At 39.0% G+C, this 25,600-nt stretch overlaps 1 protein-coding gene across 4 annotated transcripts in view; it reads left to right on the top strand.

Moving 5' to 3' along the window:
- TUB (TUB bipartite transcription factor) overlaps positions 1-25,600 on the top strand; it is a 153,179-nt gene that overhangs the window by 103,263 nt on the left and 24,316 nt on the right. For 2 of the 4 annotated variants that reach the window (XM_069857633.1, XM_069857635.1), the window contains exons 2-4: positions 11,514-11,565; positions 12,912-13,074; positions 22,949-23,086. In XM_069857633.1, the coding sequence (XP_069713734.1) occupies positions 11,514-11,565; positions 12,912-13,074; positions 22,949-23,086 (353 nt within the window). The remainder of the gene's footprint in view (positions 1-11,513; positions 11,566-12,911; positions 13,075-22,948; positions 23,087-25,600) is intronic. The other 2 variants (XM_069857634.1, XM_069857636.1) reach the window with 2 other exon arrangements.

Genomic DNA, 25,600 nt, shown 5'->3' with positions numbered 1-25,600 from the left:
TAGTACGTGTGTGGGAAAAGTGACAAAATATTTTGTTTCGGGGTTAGTATTTAGCATGTAATGACATGTCTTCCCTTAGAAACTGCACTCCATTGAAACTATAAAACCACCTGTGAAAAGGAAAAAGGCTGTTTCACTTCACTAACATCTCCTATCAGAGTTATAATTCTTGCTGTACTTCAGGTTTGGTTGTTAAAGCATCTAAGGGAGACTAGGTGGTCTCTTTTACCTCACATGTTCAATAAATTGATTACTTAATTTTACTGTTCCCTTAAAAACCTAATAAATACAACTGTATCTTTTTCCTGTCCTGTCCTAAACACAAAGGTAGAATGTAGGATCTGTTAATAAGTTGCTGCATTAGTGAGTTACCTCAGGTATCATCTCTTTCAGCAGCACCATATTTGAGACAGGTATTTGTGCCTGTGTTTACACACCTGCTGCAGGGAGAAGCCTCACTGAACACCTGCAGCACTGACCCTGTCCTTGGGGTCAGTGTCTTGTTTGTTAAACACTTCAGCATTCTACCATTATTTTAAAGGCCAGCATTGCTTTTGGGTTTGTTACTGTACCTGTAGTGCTTCACTCTCGCTTCATGGAAGTGTTTCAAAGGGAAATTAAGACTAGCTAATCTCATTTTGCAAGTGTCAGGTTATAGTTTGATGTAAAATAGGACCGGTATACTCACAACTGGACCAAACCATGTTTTATAGGACAGATATTAGGGAGGGAGGGAAAGGAGCCCGCAGTTATCTTAACACAGGTTTTCTTTTGAACACCATGGTTTCTCTTGGTCACAGTCTTCCATATCAGAATCACAGTGATCCGTTCTAGGTGACATCTTTTACCAGTTGAGCAGTACTGGATTAGTGAAGTCATCGTGGTCCTCTGAGGTCCTGGCGCAGAACTCTTGTTCTGCAGTGTGTGTGCAAGTACAGTCTCCTTATCCAGCCAATACTTTTCCCTAGCTTCTGCTTGTTTAATTTACTCTTTGTGTAGTTAGGTGCTTTGTATGTGAATGAGTTGGGTTTGTTTGTGCGTGTGTTTTACAGTTTCATTAATTGATATTGGTTGAAGTTTGCTGCTGAAGGAGAAATCAGACTGGCTGTTGCAGCTGGATCTTTCCTGTGGCTAGCAGTGGTGTGTTTCCAATAAATGCATTTCCTGAAAGTCATGTCATTTGTCATCTGGATCTATCTGCATTGCAGGTAGTCTGTCTCCAGCTCAGGGTATGTTTTTTTTCCTTCCCAATTTGCTCCTATTCAGGCACTTGTCATCAATTTACTTCAAATATAATTTTAGCGTAGCTCACATAACATGCAAAGGCTGTTGTGTGTTTGTACTCCATCATTCATATTTATTAAATTCACCCACCTCTTCTAGGATATAGATTTTCTTTCTAACATCGTGTTCAGAGTTTGTCTGTGTTGAGGGAGGGCAACAGATAGCCCAGCCATCCACTCTTCCTTTAGGTGTAATTTTCATTACCTGCAGTTTATTGCCGTATGCTATTTTATTCACATCTGTGTAATTGCAGAGAATGAACCTGTACAAATATTAGTTTAGCTGATCTTTCCAAGACAATAGAGGCAGCTCTGTAGTTTGGATTATTTAAAACATGCAATGTGCTTTAGGAAATAGTTTTGCTTTTACTCTCATTACGTCTTTCCTGGCTTCTTACCGTCCTCATTGAAAGCTGTCAGCCTAGACATTTCAGATACTGAACTGTAGTTTCCTAGTGACTTCAGTTTTATTCTTGGAAGGTGAACAGCAATTTTCTGATTCAAGTCGGAGACGGATCTCATGAATACAAAGCATACCTACAATGTCTGTAGAGCTCCTGATGTTCCCTCCAATACTGAGAATCTACTGGGCTGTTTGTCCTTGGCCAGTGCTTGATTATTTATATGCTGTAATACACCCATCTTCCAATATATTTTTACTTAACTCTGATGGTTTGTTGTATTTGTTTTTTTTTGTTTTATTTTTAAATTGTTCTGAGTGAATAATTTAGAAAACTTGATTTCTGCAATTTCTGTTGGTTTCTTATTCTCCTGGTGTCGTAACAAGTAGAGATCTATTTTGATGAGCTGTGCTAATTAAAACAAAAATACAGTTGTCTATTCATGATAAGGATATGGCTGGTTTTAGCTTAACAATTATCTATGTGGGATTAAGAAAAAATTACGAATGTATGTATTCCTGTTGTTACATTTTCTTTCGTTTAATCTGCTTGTATTATCTGCCATGTAGCTCAGTGGTGACACTGAGAAATTTAGTTCTGTGTGACATCCAAAAGAAGGACACTATTCACAGAATCTGGAAGGGACTCCTGGAGGCTGGAAGGTATCTCTGGGGTTCTCCCGTCCAGTGTCCTGCACACAGCACTGTTGGTTGTGAGGTCAGACCATGTTGCTCAAGGCTTTATTTATTTGGGTCTTGAAAATGCCAAGAATGGAGAATGCACCAAACATTCCAGTCTGCTCAGTATTAGAAGGCTGTGATTAGCTCTCTCCAAAGCTGTCCCTTTCCTATGCTGAACAAGACCAGCTCTCCCAACCTCTACTCACATGAGAAGTGTTCCAGCCCCTAGACCTCCTTGGTTACCCTCCTTTGGGCCTGCTCAACATGACCAGCATCTTTCTTGTACCAGGGAGCTCAAAACTGATTGTGGTTTTCTGTATGAAGTTTCACAACTGCAGAGAAAAGAAAGGAAGTTAATCACCTCCCTTGATCTTATGGATCTAATAACCATGCTCCTGTCGATACAGCCCAGGGTGTTGTTCCTTTGCTGCCAGGGCACGCCGCTGGCTCATGTTCAGCTCACTGTCCACCAAGAACTCAGATTCTGTTTGGCTCTGCGGACCCCAGCCTGTATCATTGCAGGGGAGTTTTCTTTCCCTGATGCAGGGCTTTGTGTTTGTCCTTGTTAAATTCCATAAGGTTTCTGTTATCCCCTTTGTCCAGACTGTCAGGGTCCCTCTGGACGATCACCCTGCCCTGAGTGTATTGACAACACACTGGGAGGACCAGTCACTTCTGAAAATGTGATAAGAGTGCATTCAGTTGTCTCCTCCAGGCCATTGATCAATATGTTATCTCTTGTTCATGTGCAAATACCTGTCATATGACTGGGCAGGGATGGAACGGAAAAATATTAACAAATGTGTGCTCTGCATTGACTTACTGGAGAAATACACAGTGCTAAAAAGTTTTTATGTTGTTTTTAAATCCCCAAACCAGAACTGTTGGATGGATATAATAAGTGTCATAGACCTTAACATAGACATTTAGGCAAACCTTACTGAAGAAAATAGGACCAACAATTCAGGAAGGTGTCATTCATTTACTGAATTTTAAGCTAGTCTGCCAGCTAGGATTTGAAAAGAAAATAAAGCATTTGATTTTGTAATTAGTTGTGTAACTACAAATTCAGTCTCTGCTTTCAGCCATCTGTCCTGCAGGCATTACTTTTAGTGGCATTTGGATCATTAGCACAGTGTACGATCTTTTCCATCTTTTATTTTGTGGCTGACTTTGTGCTAATAGTTCTGATACAAATATCTGTATTTGTATTCTTGCCTTTTTTCCATTATCCTTTTGCTTTATCTCCTTAAGTCTTTTTAAGGGTCTTCAGAACAGCTGTGTGGGCAGGGGAGACAGTGCTGTATTCCTTGACAGGCATGGTTTTATTTACTATGTGAGATTCACAATGAAACACAATTTTATTCCTCTGAAGTTTTCTATGAAGAAACGTAACCTTTATTTCTGCAGCAGCTCCTGATTTCTATATTTTACTGGTCAGTTCAGTGGTAACTGATGGGTGTAGCAGTAGTGGTGGGCTGTTACCCTTTCTGCTGTATGAGTATGGCATGGGGGAAATCCAAGAGCTTCTGTTGTTGCTACTGTTGGCAGTGGAAGTGCAAACTGAGATTGAATGTCCTTGGTCTGCTTCTTAGCAAAGGAGATGGTCATGCTTTTGCTTCCTTAGATGGCACAGGAAAGAAGTTACTCGTTTTACCATAAAGGCAGTAGCTGTAAATCATATGACTGAGCAGTTGCTTTGGGGTCAGAAAACTGTAATGATTCCTAGCACGAAGGGAGTCCTAAGTGAGGGTAGATTTAGACTGGATATAAGGAAGAAATTTTTTGCAATGAGGGTGGTGAAACACTGGGCCAGGTTGCCCAGGGAAGTAGTGGAGGCCCCATCCCTTGAAACATTGAAGGTCAGGTTGGACGGGGCTCTGAGCAACCCGATCTAGTTAAAGATGTCCCTGCTCCTGCAGGGATGATGACTTGTAGTCCTTTAACTTCCAACCCAAAGCCTTCTATGGTTCTGTGATTTAAAAGTATTTGATTGAGGTATGTGTCTGATACAATAATGTTCTCCCAATATGCTTCTGGTGAACTCAGCATGTGGTGTGCATGGGGCAGCCAACCTTGTTTTATGTGGGGACTTGTAGGCCTTGGGACTTTATAGAGATTGTGGGCTTCATTGCTTAGAAATTCATTGAGTTTCACTTGTTTGAAGAATCTTTGTGCCATTCCCTGTGGAGCATAACTTCAGCCTGCAGGACTCTGACCTTGTCAGTGGGCTTTACAGTAGCATTTTATCAGTGCTACTGGAAAGCTTGTTCCAAAAGTCTTAACAGTAGCATTATGCAGAGCAGTTAGGTTTTATGGAACTACAGAGGCTTTATGGAAGCATAGAGATTACAGAGAAGTGTATCTGGGCAAATATGACAGATGGTATCCAATAAGCTAAGTGCTATCTCTTCCCAGGAATTTTATTTCCTATATTTTTAGAGAATTCGTAATGTTCCGATGACACATTACACCCATTCTTGTCCTTTTCACTCAGCTCTGCTCCAAAAGACCCATAATCTGCTTTTCTTGACACAGCAGTATACCAGCTTTCTTCACAGTAAGCGTGCATGGAAAAAAATCTGAGTGATATTGAAGGTTAGTCTGCTACAGTGTATTTGGTTTTGATTTTTTTTTTCCTTTTCTTATTACCTGGTTTGATCATCCAATGGTTTTGAATTGCAGTTGACAATATGGCAGAAGAAACTCAACGTGAATATATCTCCTCTAATTTTCCATTGCTTTTGGTTCAGTGTTGTAAGTGAGAGTCATATTTTTCTCTCCAATTCTTCATCTTTTTATAAGATGAAATGTTTGTTTCAGGAATTTTCCCTGTGTACATTCATTTTACAGAGGTCTCTGATTTCATGTGAGTTTTAGGTGCTCCTGTTAGTTATGTATTATGATGAAGCAGCAGAAAGAGAAATGCAAGGGTGACACTTTTAAACAGTGTCTGGAAGTTTAGTGGTAGTATGTGTCTTGGCTTATTTGATCAGGAATTCTCATTGCAGTTAATGCTGGGCTGCAGAGATGTGATAGACATGATTTTGGACATTTGTCATGGAAAAAATTATTATCATAGAAAGTCAGGAAGGAACAAAGACATTGCCTTGTTTGTCAGGCAGAAACAATAGAGCTGCTTTACTGTTTCAGACTTTTTCTTTTGAAAAAATAAGTAAAAGCAGTGACTAAATGCATCTTGCGCATTCTAATTGAAAACATTTCTTCTTATTTTTCTTCTTGAAGTGGCTTACTGAAATGCAAGCAGTTTGCATGCTCAAAGAGTAAAGGTGAAGTACTTGCTGTGAAGTGTGTTATTTGAATTAAGGCTTTTCAAATTTTACTTAAATTGAAGTCGGTCCATGTAGAATTGCAGTAAAATGTAGCAAGATGTTGATTTACAAAATCTTCTGCTATCATCTCAAAAGTAAATTGTGGAGCTTCACATGATCATGAAGCTTCATTCTTAAAACCTGTTTAGTCTTGATTTTCTCTCAATGATTTTTAAGGAATTTTTAATGAAGATCTTAGAATACTAAAATTCTTGCTTATATTTTTGTCCTTATGACATGGAAAGCCTGGTTATTTTTGTGTACATTAAATTTAATGTTGAAGCTGTCTCTGTAAAATAGATCCCATGTCTTAAAAAGATGATGTGGAATGTAATAATTTGATAAAAAGTGATTGTTCATTTAATGTACTTCCATTTAGAAAGTAGGATGTGGGAATATTTGAACCAAATGTCACGTTTAAAATTGAAAATAATGCTATCTAAATTTAATACTTAGGTCTCTGTGGTCTTGGTCCAGGCTGCTAATATGAGTCTTTCCAATATATAGCTATAAGCTTGACTTCTTAAGCTCAACTTCCAGTAAGCTCTAATGGGTGTGTTGTTTGAGTTGTATATATAACAGATGGGTGGGTCTTTCCTGGATAATAACCTGCGAAGAAATGTATATAAACTCTGATTTGTTAACTAAATTTGGACTAGACTATTACTGTAGACCTGAAGCATTGCTTAAAATATTATATATAGTGTAAAATTACTTTTTGTTTTAAATGACTCAAAGCCATAGCCAAGATGCCAGGTGGATACATGGTACTTCCTCAAGTAGGAGTGAAAAAACAGCTTGCTGGACGTTCAGGGTACTTCAGCACGTTCAGCAGATAACTAATATGTATGCATTCTAGTTGGTAATTCAATTTTCACTAATTATAAAGTCATATTTCTCTATTAAGACTGAGATTCATACTGCTGCTGTGGTTTGCTAGCATTACATCAAATGTGGAAGCAGTGTTTTAACAGCCTTGCTTTCTATGAGATTATTTCCTGTAGTGGTCCTGCCATGTTACAGCCATAATTTTTCCACTGTAGTGGGCCTTTAGCCTCTGACTATCCCAGTTATTTAGACCACTGAGCAACAAAACTGTGGCTACTTCGGAAACTCGACAGGAGAGGCTGGGTCCTCACCATGTGCAGAACTCTGTTAGAGGAGAGAACAATTGATTTCTGTGCTGCTCCTGCAGTTTTGTGTTTTCCAAAGAATAAAAGGGTATGTTCTCTGGGTTTCAGCTCTTGGACTCTGTAGTATCTGTGAGAGTGCATGGACTGCCAGATGCTGTGGCAAGATCATCTGCTAAGTCTTCTTGCAAGCCTTCAGTGAAGTGTGAGAAAAGGGTCAGTGGTGGTTATACACTTGCATCTCAGACTCTGCTGCAGTTGTTTCTCAAGGCAGTGAGAGTGAGGGCCTGATGGAATTACTACAGAAACAGAGCTTATTTTATCACAGAATCACAGAATAACCAGGTTGGAAGAGACCCACCGGATCATCGAGTCCAACCGTTCCTATCAAACACTAAACCATATCCCTCAGCACCTCGTCCACCCGTGCCTTAAACACCTCCAGAGAAGGTGACTCAACCACCTCCCTGGGCAGCCTCTGCCAGTGCACAATGACCCTTTCTGTAAAGAATTTTTTCCTAATGTCCAGCCTAAACCTCCCCTGGTGGAGCTTGAGGCCATTCCCTCTTGTCCTGTCCCCTGTCACTTGGGAGAAGAGGCCAGCACCCTCCTCTCTACAACGTCCTTTCAGGTAGTTGTAGAGAGCAATGAGGTCTCCCCTCAGCCTCCTCTTCTCCAGGCTAAACAACCCCAGCTCTCTCAGCCGCTCCTCATAAGGCCTGTTCTCCAGGCCCTTCACCAGCTTTGTTGCTCTTCTCTGGACTCGTTCCAGAGCCTCAACATCCTTCTTGTGGTGAGGGGCCCAGAACTGAACACAGGATTCGAGGTGCGGTCTCACCAGTGCCGAGTACAGAGGGAGGATAACCTCCCTGGACCTGCTGGTCACGCCGTTTCTGATCCAAGCCAAGATGCCATTGTCCTTCTTGGCCACCTGGGCACACTGCTGGCTCCTGTTCAGTCGCTGTCAACCAACACCCCCAGGTCCCTCTCCTCCAGGCAGCTTTCTAGACAGACTTCTCCTAGTCTGTAGCACTGCACAGGGTTGTTGTGCCCCAAGAGCAGGACCCGGCATTTGGCCTTGTTAAACCTCATGCCATTGGACTCTGCCCAGTGGTCCAGCCTGTTCAGATCCCTTTGCAGAGCCTCCCAACCCTCCAGCAGATCGACACTTCCACCCAGCTTAGTGTCGTCTGCAAACTTGCTAAGGGTGCACTCAATGCCTTCATCCAGGTCATTGATGAAGACATTGAACAGGGCTGGACCCAGCACTGAGCCCTGGGGAACCCCACTTGTCACTGGCCTCCAGCTGGATTTCACACCATTTCCCACCACTCTCTGGGCCCGGCCATCCAACCAGTTTTCCACCCAGGAGAGTGTGCGCCTGTCCAGGCCAGAGGCTGACAGTTTCTCAAGCAGAACGCTGTGAGAAACTGTGTCAAAGGCTTTACTGAAGTCCAGGAAGACCATGTCCACAGCCTTTCCCTCATCCAGCAGCCGAGTCACTTTGTCATAGAAGGTGATCAGGTCAGTTTGGCAAGACCTGCCTTTTGTGAACCTGTGTTGACTGGGCCTGATCACCCAGTTCTCTTGCATGTGCTTCATGATAGCACTCAAGATCACCTGCTCTATGACTTCCCCTGGCACTGAGGTCAGACTGACAGGCCTGTAGTTGCCTGGATCCTCCCTGAATTGTATTTATATATATGTATTTTTATATATACGTATGTATGTATTAAAAACTTGATGCCCCTTAATGGCAAATCTTGGGAGTCAGTCTCGGGAGGGGTCTTCCTTTGACAATCAGTCAATGTGAAACACTGGCTGCTAATCAGCAACTCCAAGGCCCACTAGTCCTTTAGAAAATATTAACAGAATACACAGTCTCAAAATGAAGTGCTCTGATATTATAGCGGAAGAACCTTATCAGCTGAATCAGATCCTCTCTTTATTTGGACATGCATAAGTATGACTTAGACATCAAGAAAGGACTTGCAGCTTTTCAGTGGTTCTGGCATTGAGTAATTGTTAAAGCAGACAGAGTTGGTGGTAGTGAGGCCGTTTTTACACCATGAAGAATTCAGAAGAGTGGTGTAGCTGTTTGGTGGGAGTGAGGTATTCACGGTCATCCACTAACCTGGACAAGGAGACCACTGTTGAAATAACTATATTTGACTGAACCTTGGTATCAGTGAAGAAAGCTGGAGTTCAATTTTAGTTGTTGAATGTCATAGCTTGAGTAATACAAGGCCTGTAGTTAATGCAAATTTACAAAAGGATTGTGGAAAACTACCAAGAACCTTATAAAACGTGAAGTGAGAGGGAGAATGAAAGACCTGGACGTTCCAGACAAGCCTGTCAGCTCTTTTTTGCTGGGCGCACTGCTCTGCCTGTCAGCTTTGATAGCATATATTCAGAGGCTTTAAAAAGAACGTCTTGCAGTAGAAGGGCAATATGGAGAGGTGTTTTGGCATTACAGCATCCATTGTTTCTGGATGGATTTTCATTTTTTTTGGCAGTCCTCTGGTGTGTCTGATAGTTGCTTTGCATTCATGGAATGCTCAATCAATGCAAATCACCCCCTTCCTCCGACTGGTGTTTGCTGTGCTGTTACTTAAACTGCCACGTTTACTGTGGTAACATTGTGCAAGGTTCTGAGGGAGCTGTGCTTATTTGTCTGAACCTGAATTTACCTTGTTATGGCTCCTAGGGAGTCACAGGTAAGGTTTAGAACCCAACCAAAGACATTTCTCTGCTCCCTTGTTCCATGCAGTGGTTTATATCAGGATACAGCGTGATGGGGAAGCAGAGGAAGCTAGAGTCATCCAAAGCACATAGACAGCTTGTCTATGATATGGAATTTAGAATTACAGACAATCTAGCATAATGCTGAAGCCGTTATATTCACATAAAGATAATTACAGAACTGAAGGTTTACAGGAATATCTAAGGAGTGTATGTATAGCTCATTGAACAAATCTGAGGGAGTCAGTATAGTCTGAGTAATAAAGCAGAAGATGAGAGAAGAGATCAGAGTTTTCCCCTTAGCTCTGCAGTTGACTTGAGCAGAGCAATATTGACTCTTGACCTCTCTGAGTATTACAGCTGTATACACATTGTTGCCTCAGTACTTCCTATGGTCTCTATTCGCATCATTACATGGTTTTGGCTTTTTTAAAGCATTATCTTAAATAAAGAGGATTTGTTCAGGCCGTTAAGCTTGGTACTTTATACTTAGGCGTCTTTAACTCAATTGTTTGGACAAAGATAGCAGCTATTGTAGTTGCAGTGAAGCACTCTTGAAAAAAACTGATATTGTGTACCATGGAGGAATATGTGTTGACTTCTTATCACTTGTTTCTGTAATTAATTTATGTAAAATACTTGGTGCAAAGCAGAGCGTTTTTATGAGTGTGAGGGTTTTAGGTTGTTTGTTTTTTTTTTTGTGGACTGTGAGTAGTGCATTACCTAGTGCATTACCTGTGTCATTTCATACCCAAGGTTTTGGTACAGCATAGTTTCATTCTCTTCATACTCATAACCTGAGTATGAATTATAAAAGACTGATGCTACCAGTAATGCCTAATTATAGGTTTTGGATAGTGCCGACATTGGAATGGTGACATTCTGCATGCCTTTATTAGCTGTCCTGTTTAACTCTACTATAATTTTACCGTTTGCTAAAGAGTATATATTAATACATGGGAGTTCACATGTTTTATAACATTTCCATTGCAATACAATTTCACTGTATGTAGGTCAGAATCCAGCTTCATTCATCCTGGACTTTTTCTTTTTTTTCTTTTTGATTGTTAAGAGTGATTATAAAAGGAAGAGTAATATTTTATAAAAATGTGTTGTAAGAGAAAACTACTTGTAGGAGGCTATTGTTTTTTGTTCTATAGTACTGTTTTCCTTGTAGATAACATATTATAGTTCTTCAAATCTTTGATTATCGATGTTCAGTGTTTACCCGTAATATTCTTAAAATAGAGACCTTTGCTCTCTAGAAAACCAAAATGTAGTCAATAGTTGGATAAAATACTTCACTCAAATAATTTTCTGATTTCAATGCCATTATTTTTTAACATCCAATTAATGAAAATGATTGAATGTGCTGATCTCCCAGGTAACAGTAATTAGCAGAAAGAAATAGGGCAGTGTTTGCTTTGCTGGACTTCAAAAGTTGAAGTGCATGGCATTAAGTGTGACTTTTCAGATATTCAGAAATAAATTCTGGTTTTCAGTGTGCAAACGATCAGGCAATTTATTTTCCTAGGATATGTTAAGTACTGCTGAGTTACTAAGCAGCTCTCTTACACTCCTCACTTTCTTATATGCTTTACATGCAAATTTTCAATTAAATCCCATTGCTGTATATAACTTGACCATTTGCATTAGAAGACAGTGGGAAAACAAATAAGCTGTCGGCTGTGGATTTTGCATTTCCATGTGAACTGGCTGAATATATATTTTTATTGAAGTTTATGTGAACCAGAGTTTTTCAGTTTTTTGTGGACTGCATTTAAATTCTCTTGAGCCAACTTTTGCAGGTTAGGGAAGGCGAATTTACATGGAACATAGTCCAAGTTTTACGTGAATAACTCTTGCAAGTTTGCTCCTGTGATTGCTGCTAGGTGTTGTTTTGAGTGATAAATTTATTCCAATTACATCCTCTTTGCCTTTGCAGTGTTCTGGATGATGAGGGGAGCAGCCTGCGTCAGCAGAAGCTTGACAGGCAGGTAAGATTTTGGAGAGGGATGTTCTTGCTCTCTCATCTGGGAGTAATGAAATCACCACATATATTTGGTAATTGATAGTTAATTACATCCTCTGATTAAGGGATGTGAAAGAGAAATCTGTGGAGGTTACAGCTTACATTGAAGTCTGACTTCCACTGAAGTTTTTCTTACGACTGTTTTTTGAGTGATTCTCGTTTCCAGCACCTTGGACTTGTTTTAAGCTGACTTGCAATGTTTTTTTTTAATGCTTTGATGCACCAGAAAGGGTAAGAGGTTCTGACAGACATGCCAGCCAACAGAAGTTTACCACAAAGTTTTTACATCTTTTGGTTTTGTCCCATGGATTTAGCACTTTAAACTGGTGGCACTATGGGCTATGTTTCCTGTTTTGCTACTGTATTCCTACAGAAAAATTGTACAAGAAAGGGGTTCAGAATCTCTCCCATAAAATCTCAGGGAATTTTGTCAAGTTTTAATGGGGTTTGAGGTTTCCACTTTTCCTTTTTCCTTTGATTTTTTTTCTGTGGTTTCCTTTTCACAAAACTCTGTCATCTTTAAAGTTAGACCTTGTGGATTTAATTTTATATTTTTCTATGCATTTCTTCTCCCATTGCTTTAGCAGCTTGAATGCCTAGCATCGTCTCATTTTCAAATTCAAATACTTTCTATTTATGCCATATTCCAATACTAGCTTCTGATCGTTTTGACGTCATGGTGAGATGTTCCACACAACTTACAGAGCTAAGAAAGTCCACTCTCCATTCTTGTTCTTCAGTTTTAGTATATGGATAAGTAAAATGAATAGTTCAATTCTCTGAGTTTGTGGAAGAGGGTTCAGACAGGTGCCTGTGGTGCCATCTGATGCTGAAAGTTTTGGTTTTCAGAAGGTCTGTCTGAGAAATTCAAGCGTTTCATTAAAGTTGATCTTGTATGGTTGTTAAAATAGGCTCATATCCAGGATTATCGCTTTATTCTAGTTTGAAGATTGCCTGCTCTTAATTTAGAGAAGCTTAAATTGGCATCTCTGCCTCATGCCCTTGCTCATCCTGCCGTTGCTTCACAGCCACTACTCACACTGTTGTTTTCCGAAGAGGTATTTCCAAGCAAGCTCTGACTGCTGGTAGGCTGCTCAAAAACATGTATTTTAATTATTTGCTGTTTCCAGCAGGTGTTTTAGCAATGGATTGGTTGGATTTTTTTGGAAAGATTTTGTATAATCCAATATCCCACTTGCCAGCAGCTGCCACTGGGAAACTGAAGAAGGTGTAAAGATATCTATGTTTTTCATCATAGGTTGCCACTGTTTGGAGTCCAGTAACAGATGTTTTTCTTTGTATTTTCCTCAGCGAGCACTGCTAGAACAGAAGCAGAAGAAAAAGCGCCAGGAGCCATTAATGGTTCAGTCCAATGTGGACAGTCGCACAAGAACACGCAGAGCGAAACATTCAGAAGAACAAGCACCATTAGTTGAATCGTATCTTAACAGCAACAGCAGCACCATATATCATGGTATATGAATATGACCCATTGCATGTGTATTTATTGGAAATCATAGTATAATCTCTCAACATTAAATAAGAACAAAGGTTATTTTTTAGTAAATAATTTATATCCTTCACTTGTCTTTGGGGACAAAAACATCAGAACTTGCAACGCTAACCTAACAGTAAGAAGTGAGGTAACTTGCTGCCGTTTCAGTGATGTGGGGCAGAGCGAGTGGCTTGTCCCTTCTGTCATGAATATTTAAGTATCTTCAGCCTTGGTTCCTAAAGAAGTAAAGCTTATGCTCTTCCACTCTGTGTATTCTACTGTACATACTTTTGCTTAAGCCTGGAAATGTTAATGATAAAGTTGAAAACCGTTAACTAATTTAAGCTAAGTTTGACTATAATAATTGCAAAGATACTGCATTTCTGCAAGGTTTGCCGGAATAGGTGAGTAGAATATTTCAAGCTTGCACAATGTTATACCACACCATTTACTGGAATACTAACTAATTTATTATCCTTCAATCAGTTTGTTCTAAATTTGTCTCTCAAAGCCTTTCAATATTTCACAAGGCTTCAGAGAAGCAAAAAAATCACAGAGTTTGTTAATCCCTGGGAACTGCTGTCCTTATAATAAACTGTGCAGTTAGTAAAAGCCAACTTAGGAGAATTTAATTACCTAGTAAAGTGTTTTATTGCCTTGTAAAATCTTTTGTTAGGAACATTACTTTTGAAAATATTATAAGAACTCCAGATGTGTCCTTTTTTGGTGTGGTCTTCCCTGGGAATGTGCTTAGTGTCTTAGGTTACACTATTTGCATGGTATGTAGCTAGGTTTTGATGGCCATTTTTAACTACAGTATTCAGCTTCAGGGTTAGTGGTTTTTTCCCCTTTAATGAAATCATTTGTATGTGGGAGTGTCAGATGCATGAGACAGCTGGGCTGTTTCTAAAGAACTATTCTGCTCTTTTCCGTTCATTTGTTTCTGTTATGGGCATGCTGATTTTAAGTTAAGAATGACTCTTTGATGGGAGTTGATGGTCTACTGAATGAACTACATTGCTTGGATGAGCATGTTTTTGAAATCAATTCCTGTACTGCAAATGCTACAAAAAGAACACTTCTTTCCACCTATCATCCTCTTCTACTCTTTTTTTTTTCCAGCTTGCACTAATTCCGTGTAGCACAAAAGTACTTGTTGATTTCGGCAAATAATTGGGTGCCTGTGTGGAGATATCTCCATGGTACTTTGAGCAAAGTAGGTCAGAGATAACATCTCAGCAATTCTGAGATGTTAGGCTTTCTGTGCTGGGAAATGTTCTTTCATACACTGCCATAACTTATTCTGATGCAGTTATCTGTGCTGCAATGGTTCCCTGATGGGCAACTCTACTCTGGAATAAAAACTCCTTTCATCCCAGAATAATTAACAGAGTGTGGAGTAAAAAGTCAAAGTCACTTTTGTTCTGGAACAGAACATCATCCTGGTGAGCTATTTGTAAGTAGGTATAATAGAACAGCATATTTTGCTAGTTAAGCTGATCATAAGCTTTTCCATATAAAAGATTCCTTGGCTGCTTTGGAACCTTCGCAGGGAGTTTCAGGGTGATTGCTGCTAGTTCTCTGGCTGCATCATCTAGCTTGGAGCCAAAGGGAAGTGCAAATAAATCTAAGATGCAGTAGTATAGAGGGGTATTAATTAAGGGCTGTAACTGAGCTCAGCTGAGAGAGCTGACAAAGGGGATAGTACAAATACAGCTTTCCTACACTTCTGTTGCTCAGGATTGAAGATGCTGGGACCAGTTCAATTCAGCATGAAATTGAGCAGGTACAGGGCTTTTCTGAGTTACTTTAATAAATAATGCTATGGCTCTGCAGAAAGCCTGTCTCCACAGAGTAGGATAAGTATCACCAGGGTGACCATACGTTTTCCTAGGTATCTTCAAAGCAGTGAGGTGATATGTTGGCAGGATGAAATGGTATCTCTGCTTCCTGCCAAGTGTTATTTGCAATTCCTTTCAGTGCCGTGGGACTTTTAAGGAGATGGGTGTCCTTCCACTGAGCAAGCAGCTCTGCAGAATTCACCATGCCAAAGTCTCCAGGCAGATCGTTTCTTAGCTCCTGCCTGTGTTTCACCTACAGGTGAAAGTTTTCAGATCCTGTCGCTTGTGGATGACTTAGGTGTAGTATGCTTCTTAAAAATGTTTTGAGTGTTGGCATAGTGCCTAGTTAGATAATGACAACAGAAATGTTTGTTATCTGTGGGAACTGACATGAATTAAGTCTAACAGGCCAGCTGGAGATAAAAAGAATCTGTAGCACTCTGGTCCATTAGTGGTTCGTTAGAGCTCGAGTGTTGGCCAGCGGTAATGCTCTGCTTACCTGTCCTCTGCTTACCTGTCGGCATCTGTAGACCAGGTAGGACCAAGTGTGCAGTAAATTGCTTTTGTTATTTGAAAGGGATTATAGAGCTGTATTTCATGGGAACAAACCCTCTTGTTTTATAATATTTCTAGAGAGATATTTCATGGACACAGAGCCTGTTGTTTTATAATCTGTGCATCTAGGAACACAGGCACAGTAGTAGAAGTGCTTTCATGGCAGCATTTTTTTTTTTTCTTTTCCTCCCCGCCTTGCCCCTGAAATGGAGGTATTAATATAGTTTTGGGACCACACTTGTAGGCTAGACCCTAAATTATCTGACTGTTGTGTCAAGCAATAGGTGTTTTTCCATTAACTTCCATGATGTTTGGCTCTGGTTGTTACTATTACCAGTAATGCCTCGTTATTTCATCATTATCAATAGCAAAGTAAAAGCCAAAACCAATGTCTTGTATTGCTATAAAGTTTACATTTATGTTAAAAACAACCTAGTCATTTATTCACTGGAATAACTGTAATCCTTCTGTGTAGGAGTGATCGCTTGCAAATTACTTTGTCTTCTCTTTCTTCTGTTCTCAGGGTTCTTTTTGATTCTGTGTCCTTCATAAGGGCATATTGCTACCTGTTTAAAGTTTACGTTAAACTTTCTTCGCTTGCCATTCTGTAACGCCTCGCAGTCACATCTGCAGGTTTATTTTCATATGTCTCTGTATTGCTTATTTTCTGAAGATAGTTGAGAACCTGAACAAACATTTTAGCCTGATGTGACACTGCAAAATTCTGCTGTGAGTACAGTTCTTTTCAGTCTGGATTGCAAATACATGCTGAGTGTTTCTGCAGCCAAGTAGCATGCAGAGATACACTAGTTACTGCAGCAATTTAATTATGTTATTTAATTACATTTAATGCAAATGATGAAAGCCTATTTTTATAGAGAAGAGTAATTTTACTTCTGTGAAAACAGTGAATTTCTGTTGGGGAGCATTGTTTCTTTTCACAGCACCCAGGAAGGCAGTGTTTTGAATGAGTGCCAGATATGCTTTCATTAGTATTACTCTACATTGTTGCAGCTGTGGCTTTTTGTTTAAAGACTTAAAATTAAAAATGTTTTCAATTAGATATTCTCAGAGTAATTTTTGTGGCAACTTCCAGTTTAAAGGTTAAGATTAATCATGTGTGCAAAGGAAAATTACTTTCTTATGTTCCTTCTTTGACATATGGCAGCCCATGTGGATGTAATGCTTGTGTGGTGTGTTGAACAGACTTCTGATGACAGGTCATAGCTTTGGGTTGTTAAATTTGATGTGTCATTCTGCACATTTACCATGAATTATGAGAGAGAGTTTTCTGATGACTGTCAAGCAGTCAGCTTTATAAGATGACATCAGTTAACCATTCATTTAAAAAAACATATGTTTGCATGTTCATCAGAAAAATATCTCACCATTTCCATTTTCCACTGACCTTGAAATAAGAAGGTACTAGTTTATTTTTTTTAAGATAGCAAGGAATGTTCTGTGCACAAGACTATTAATACTGAGAGATCAGGCAGCACTCCAAGTATCATGTGGGCAAAATACTTAACTTCCAATAAACATATATTCTGAAATCTTCCTTTCAGCCTCAATCTCTTCACCTTCATCCTTTAAGGCATCTCTTTGATTTATCAGTAGTCTTTACTGTGCTAGTACGTTTCCAAAAAAAACCCAAACTAACCCAGCAGCAAGGATCAGAGACCAGCAGGTAGCAGGTTTTTTAGAGTTCTTTTTGTGGTTCTTGGTAGTGAAAGATTTGAGAAGGAAGTTTAGAGGCAATTTCTCACAATTGCTTGAAAAACTCCTTTCTCTTTCGTTTAAAGTTCCACTTAAAGTATATTTACTTTACTTGCTGCTTAACAACGAGCCATTAATTTCCATGTTAGGGAGCAGCAGGGGCTGGGAGGCGAGGGTAACCCAGCACAGGCAGTGCTCTCACAGATAGAGCGGATCAGGTGGCAGATATTTGGGGCCTAAGAAGAATCTTCTGTTTGATTCCTTCCTTTGTTCTTTCTGAGGAAATCTTATAGCAATGAGTTTCTGATAATGTCCTTAAGCAGCACCTGTTCACATTCAGTTTCACTTAGGACTATTTTCACCTCTCTAAAATCAGCCTGGTCAACACGTCAGTGTTGGATACATAAGCTGCAAGGAGCCGTAGGACATTTATGGGCAATATTTTTTTTTTTTTTTGAATCTGGGATCTGACTCTAAGTTACTAGTTACAGGGGTAATTATAAGCATTTTGAAATGAAGTCTAACCTTTGTATGTGGTTAAATAGTACCTAACATACCAGAGTCCCTGGGGTAATTCAGGCTCTTGTATTTAACTAATTTTATTGTCAATATAAAACTAAGAAAAATATTTAATGGCATTGTAAATTGTAGTGTATTTGCCCATTTTCAGAATGTTTCTGATTGAATTCAGTGTCTTTTAGATGATTGTAGAAACTCAGAATCTAAGTTGATAAAAAAAATTATAATGAACAACAGCCTAAAATAAGCAGCAAGATTCACTAAGCCTAGAACTTCACAAAGGAAATTAGCAAGCCATTTGTAAGTGAGCATCTCTGGCAAGAGTAAGAAAAGGACAAGCAATTTGCCTTGATTAGTTAAGGTACACCCTGTCACAACTGTAGTTTACCTTTGTTTGCATGATATTCATAATGGATTTTACTTTTACTGTTGAGAAAACATTGGTAAATAGAATTAATGTTTGCCTTCTATAGTTGAGCTGGTGATGTGCATCACATACCTCATTGTCTGGTTTAGCCTCTTTCTGCTTCAGGTGTTCTCCAGACAGACTGCACAAATTTTTCATGTATCGATTAAGAATGAATTCTTTTTGTGATTTTTCACCCACTTCATTCTTTGCATAGTGTACTGATCAAAGCTCCTTTTTTTTTTTTTTTTACCACATGGGATTTTTGTGTGATAGGGATTGGTAAGTAATGATTCATAGATTTTTTTTTCTCCTTCCTCTGAGATCATGAGAGTGTGTGAGCACTTGTATCAGGAAAAATGGTCATGCAAATGGAAAAAAAATAAATCTGCATTTGCATTACGTGCTACGCTGAAACTAATTTCCTGTGTGAACTTCTCATCATGAAGGCCAGATGGAAAAACATCGTTTTAATTTTCATTCAGTCATATAAATATGTGTGGATAACAATCTTTCAATATTTTTTTTTTCAGTTTTGTGTTGTCTGTGTCACAGATTGTTCACTTACAAATTGCAGCCTTTTGTTTGTGCATTGTACCTTTATCCCTGTAACAGGTAGTGTTGTCCAACACAGAACTGGTCTATGGGAGAGGCTTCTTTTTCCCACTTTTCGCAGTTAGGCCATGGGCGATGCAAGGCAAAGCCAGGACACTGCCCTTCTCTGCTTTGATGCAAGTTCTCTACATTTACCTTGTACTACGTTAATAGACTATTTGTTGTTCATCTTTTCTTTTCAGCTCAGATCCTGACCTAACATCACAGTCTGTGCTGGTTTGTCCCTCCCATAAACTATTTTTTTATAATGCTGTATTGAGGTTAGTGGTCAGTGCTTGATTTAATGAACATGGATGAACAACACTAAAATTAAAATCATGTCGTCATTGTTTCATTTGGAAGCTTACCATTTATCTCAAAACTATTTCTTATAATTTGTGAATCCAGATTTGAGAATGAAACGCCAAATCTGTGAGTGTAGCATTATTTGCTGCTCAGAATTCTGTCTCACTGCTACACATGCTCTTCCACTTTTGTTTAGATGCTAATTCTAGTACAAACAAATAATTGTAATAGAAAGGGAAAATCTGTGGGGTTTTTTTAAGTGTTTTTTTAGATAATTTGGAGTTGGACCCATTGGAGTATTGGGCTTGATTTTCAAATGTAGTCTCTTATTGGTTAAGATAACTATGAATACACATTTTTAAAGTTGCCTGAATTTCTTTTTATGTTTAAATGAATGTATTTTTGAGTAAAAGTCTTTGAAACTCAATCACTGAATAGCTGCATTTAAGGTTCTTAATTTCTGTTTATTCTGTGGAAATGCTATTATTCTTTTTAACTTTTTAACATACAACTAAGGACATAATCATATTGTTGCATCAGTGAATATTACCTAGGGAGGCCAGTTTATCTCATTTTCCTTATTCAGGCATTTTTACAGGGAACTGTTACTGGCTTTATGGGGCAATCTAGAGTCTGCAGAGAACACAGGTTAGAGTTTGTCTCAAGGTTCCCATTCTGCTGAGAAGGGAAATTCTTGTGAGATTGTTACTTAATGACCAAATACATAGTAGAGGGCAGAAAGGAGGACATTTGATCCCCTGGTGACATGTTTGAGGATAACCATTGCCTCTACGAGTTGCTAAATTATCCCTTTATCTCCACAAAGACAGACTAGAAGGAGTACTGGTTCAGTAAGTTCAAAGCGCCACGTGCTGATGACCAGCTGCACAGCAAGTACAGAGGATATTAGAAAGGGGTTTTTTTTACATCTCTCCAGGGCAGGAGAAACCACTGGAATGAGAACACCATTTTTTTTTCACTCTGCTGAACTCTAAATCTGTTGGACCTGCTGAGTAAGGTAGGCCCACAGATCTGTAACCTGGCAGGCTTCAGAAGGCAGCCCGTTGCCCCTTCATCTGCAGGGAATTAAGTATTGACTGGCCTTGTGTGCTGGAACTGCTGTGCTGTGTTAGCTCCACTGCCAATCACACTGCAGTGGGCAGCACTGACACATGAGGGATTTGGGGAGGTTTGCGCTTACAGGTAGGGGAGACCAGCATTTACTCTGTATTTCAGTGCAAGTACGTAGCCAAGTCACCTGGAACTCAGAGCGCTGCCCTGAACCAAATTGGTATATTCAGTAGCAAAACTACATTGTTTCTTTGATATTTGCAGTCACAAGAGAAAACATTAGTGAGTGGATGAGCTTTAGCCAAGCTCTACTATGTGCTGAATAGTTAATAGCTAACAGTAAGATGAATTTATTGTGGAGATGGTATTTTGGGATGAGATTTAGATTTATTCTAGAGGTAGTGCTTTAAATGTAATGGTAAAGCTCAGAAGAGCATCCTTTAGACAAAGGACATTCTGTGCCCATTCCTTTCATGTACCCAGCTGCAGTATCTGCACATTTATGATTTAAATCTTATTTTGCAGCCTCCATCACTTATGTTTGAAAGTCCTGTTTACCATAGACAGCAGTGATTGTATGTGCTTAAAATGATTACTGAACTGAAATCTTGTAAAGCAATGGAAATATTTCCTTCTCTGTCCTTTGGAGCTCCATCTCTGTACTTATAATCAGATATCTCTTGCTGAAAGATGTGAGACAAAAGTAATTCAAAAAGCTTGAGGCTTTTACTTGTTAGATCAAAGGATGGCTGACAACACAGTGAAGTTAAGTCTTTAATGTTTAACAATGCCAGAATGTTTCATCTTTTGCTGATTAATCATTGCTTTGGACCAAGTAAATGATGTTTCATCTGACTGAATGAGCATGGCCTTATTTAAAATGATTTAGAGAACTGCTTGGTCATTTAGTGTAGATCATTTGTAAAGTACTGAATTTATTTATGATGTTGCTTATTGTCTTTAAAACAATTAAAAGAGCACACCCTGGTTTTTATAGAGAGACTGAACTACAAATATGGGATAGATTGCTGGATTGGCAAATCACACCTATTTAAAGACTGTGGAATAGGAACTTTTTGATTCCCTGCTTAGTCCAAGGCTGCCATACTCATGGAAATAGGACACAGTGTACTGCCTTTTATGTGCCATTTTCCCTGGCGTCTTGTGCACTCACTCCTTTAGTTATGTCTTATTCATTTCTAGTGCTCCTTTACAGTCAGCAAAGGGACTGCAGTCTTGTGATTAGCATATGATAAAGACAAGAATGAGGAGCTGGGCAGTGGCAAGCTGTGTCTTCAGGCTTTTAGTCACTCCTCTACTAATTTAATATATATGCTCTATAAAACTTGTACTCTTCCTCTGCAAAATGAGAAGTGGAGCATGTATTTACTGAGTGCCTTTTGCTCATTATGTTGTGAATGTAATGCTATTCATAACAGGTTGCTGTTCTGGGAAGGGTAGCTGTGGGTTTGTAAGCTGTAGCTGTAGTCTATACAGACATAGCTAAATCCGTTTCATCTTACTCCTCTGAGAATCTTCTTGGCGTGTTTATTGCTATTTATGCACATGAAGGATTTGGTGAACAGCAAAGTTGTCTTATAGACCAGAAGCCTAGAGAGAATTTCCCCCTTCAGAGAGAGATTACTGGCACTCCACACGTCTTTGAGCATCATTTGGTCTTTGGGGGGTTTATGAAGTTTGTTGAGATACTTTTTAAGTGATTTTATGGACAGCCCGTACTTTCCAGTACAGTTTCGAAGTGGACTTCTTTTAATCCTTTTAAAGAAAGCACTTTAGTTTGGGGAAAAAGAAAAGGATGGTGGGAGGCCCCAGGTGCCAAGGGGATATTCCTCGGAGATAAACTATAGTCGCCACATGAAGCCAGTGAGGCTTAGCAATTAACAGTGACCAGCAGCTGGCACCAAAGTCTCTTAGTGCCCACCTATAGTTTGTTTTGTATGAGGTGTGAAGTTTGATAATTCCTTTATGTATTTCACAAAGCTAACTGCTTTTATGCCTTTGTAAACTCAATATTATTTGATTTCAAGGCCTGGCTTGGCCAGAAGAAAGAGGTATTATGTGTGTTGCTTCCACAGATTCAAATATTGACCTCAAAGTGTGTTATGCTTTCAGAAAATGATAAAGCTTTTTACTTTAAAAACAACTAGCATTGCATGAATTACACTGACATTCACAGTTTATGCCATGCATATTATGTTTAGACTTCTAAGGAATTAATTTGTGTATGTTACAAAGGAGGAGGAGGTTTTAATTTCAGCTTGAGTATAAGTTCACCATAAAATGTGTGGCCGTTCTGCTCATCATACTGTGTTGTGTTTAATTGTGCAAGATGTGCTTTGAAAATAACCTTCTGATGATTCCTTTTTTGATGGGGTTAGGATGTAGCTTTAAGCATAGGCACTACAAAGACTAAATAATTTTTTTCTGCCTTCGTGCTGCCACTGCTGATGATCAGTCTGGCAGAGCTTTACTATGGGAAGTGCTTCCTGCAGTAGCTCAGCAATACATTAATATTCTGATGTCACGTTTTGCCTGAAAGTCAGGAGCTAATATATTATTGGAAGGAGGAAAAAAAATTAGGCAATGCATCCCAGCTAACCTAACACTTTGATGTTTTTACTGTAGCTTTGCAAATTCTGATTTATTTGACTGACCTCTCTGCATGAATTGTTTGAAATACAAACAAACTCTGCTATGTGTGCTTTCTCTTTTTTGACTTCACAGAGTTCTCAATTCATTCTCTCTTCTCTCCCTCCCTTTCTCTCTGCTTCTTTTTTCTCTCTCTCTGTTTTTCTTTTTGATGGGGTACGCTGAATCTCTCAAGCAGTGCAGGAGGCCGAACAGGAAGATGTAAAGGTGGTAGTGGATGCTCAAGCTCTGAAACCAACTAAAAAAACCAAGGCAGCAGCTGCGAGCTGTCAGACTGGCAGCACCAGAAAGGAGAAAAAAGGGAAACACAAAGGTTAGCTGCATGCGGCTGAATATCAGATGTGGAATTGACTGCAAAATACTTCTTTTGCTTCATTATTTTTTTTATTTGAATTTCTGAGAATTGCATAGAAGTATCTTCTTGAAAATTTTTATAAGTTTGGAAGATGTGAGTGACTTGGTCCTGTCTTGACACATACAACCTGAGGGTAAAGGAGGGATAAAATTTGTAAACTGAGTCTTTTCCAAAGGAAAGGGTGCTTGTTCAAATTGCAGAAGAAGGAAAAAGTACTAATGTAAAGTTTGGTGTTTTCATGTAGCATGTTTTTTAGGCTATCTGCATGTAATGTGATTTGGAGAAACAGCCTTAAATTGCAGTCATTTCTGTCCAGACACTTAGTGAGGTTTAATCTATGCAAATTAGAGGTTAAGCAGGCATTTTAAAAATCAGTTCAGCAAACCGTGGTAACATCTTCAAAGGGGCTCTTCAAGTTGTTAGATCAGTGTTACTCTGTCCCATTTGGTGGACATATGGGAAGTATTTGTATGAAAAATTTTTCTGTAATGACTTTGGGTAACATAAGTACGTAAAAAAAATACACTATTGATAATGACTAAAGGGCAGGTAGAAATAGAAATGACATTGCCATTATTAGATTTGCTGTTTTAGCTATAGAGAGTGGAAGAAGTAACATGAGCTGCTTTAGGACTATGCTGATTTTATATGTATATTCACACACACAAAAAGAGTGAGATTTTTTGTACCAGAACTTAGTTTCTTGTTATTTGGTGGTGAATAACTAATTAAATTAATGAATAACTTTCCAGTAACTTGCAATTCTTGGATAAGGCCACTGTGGCACTGCTACCCTGGACAGTTCTGTGTTCCTGTCTTGTGTGTATCCAATAGTCCAATTGCTTAAGAAAGAAAATATTGTGTATCCTTGACACATCTATTTAAAGGTAGCCATGACTAATGAGGGTAATTATTGAGGTCAGAGTATTGGGGCTTATTTGTAGGGATTTTGCAGGACACAAGCCTACGTTATCAAAATGCTTTACATCATATTGTAGAATAATAGTTGAGATGTGAATCTACACCTTCTCTATGTCTGTAAGTCCCTCTGGCAGCAAAGGAAGCCCTAGGTTAGGCAGACTTCAGAGTCTCACCCTGAGGTAAAGATTTTATTCATATATATGAAAAAGAGATGTTATATGTCAATACCCAGTCTTAAAATAATAAGTAAAAGTCAGTGGCGAAATTAACAAAGTGTAAAAATTGTTAGCAAAATAAGTGGAAAGAAAGCTGTTGTTTCTGAGTTTAATGTAATGAGTAATGCCATTCCAACATATTAATGCAGATTTTTAATTTATTTTTAAATACATCTTGATGAAGAGTAAAAAGTCTTTTACTACGTTAAAAGTAAACGTGTCTTAGGCTGTATCTGAGCATTGTGTGGGATAATACTTAAATCATGGTTACTGCATAACCTTGTGGCTCTGTTTTGTTTCATATAATGCCTGGCTTGCCTTTACAGGGTGTTACTGTCTGTACTGTGTTCTGAACTTAAAATAATTGTGCCCGTCAATTACAGAAGGCTTGATTTGACAAATATGCATGGTATAACACCGTGTGTTCACATTGGCAGTTTTCTGATGAACTCTTGTCTGAAATATTCCAAGAGCAAAATCCTAGCTGCAGGCCTAGTGAGGCACAGAGTAAGAAACAGTAATCGTTTGAGTGTGTGATTTCCAGAGCTGTTCTGCAGACTGATCATGGGTGTGCTGGCATTGCATTTGCTGGATCATGCTCTCTGAACATATCTGCTAGAGGTGGGCAAGTTACTCCATGAATAATGTCTGCTTACTGTGAAGAAGCTGCAGGTTTTGATTGTTTCTTAAAGATCATCTAGTTCCACCCCTCTTGCCATGCTGCCATGGGCAGGGAGACCTTCCACTAGATCAGGTTGCACGAAGACCCATCCAACCTTGCTCTGAACACCTCCAGAGGGGGCTCCCATGACTTCTCTGGGCAAAGTATGTTCAGAGTGTACATGTAACACCTTTTCATCCAGCTCATCTACTTTGTCCATACGCTGTTTTTGAATTGTTCATTCTTGTGTAATTTCACCCTTGGAATCCTATCTACTTTACCTTTGACAGTGTTATAAAGTCGGAGTGTTTGCAGGGCATTATAAGTGATTTCCAGTCTTGCATCCTTATTGAAGCTGCAAAATATTTTGTTATTGGATGAAAAAGTGAAACCCACTATGACTTGGACATTCAAGAGAGATTTTGCTGATCAATCCACTGTAGACGTAACTAATTTGTGTTACTTAGGAATAAGGAAAATGCAAGTGGTAGAAGAAACCTGTACTAGAACTTGTGTCATTTTTGCAGTTACTTTTGAGAGTGAATGTGAGTCTTAAGATAAGATTTTTATAATCATGAAGTTGAATGGATTTGCTAATAGTTTCAGATCTCCCTAATGAAGATAGATGAAGGCTAAATGATTTTATACCTTTTTGTAGCACAAGAGATTATGTTG

This window comes from Phaenicophaeus curvirostris, chromosome 5 (genome assembly GCF_032191515.1).
Source record: "Phaenicophaeus curvirostris isolate KB17595 chromosome 5, BPBGC_Pcur_1.0, whole genome shotgun sequence".
Lineage (NCBI taxonomy): Eukaryota > Metazoa > Chordata > Aves > Cuculiformes > Cuculidae > Phaenicophaeus > Phaenicophaeus curvirostris.
The sequence above is the reverse complement of the archived record's forward strand: the minus strand, read 5'-3'. Positions and strand labels throughout refer to the sequence as shown.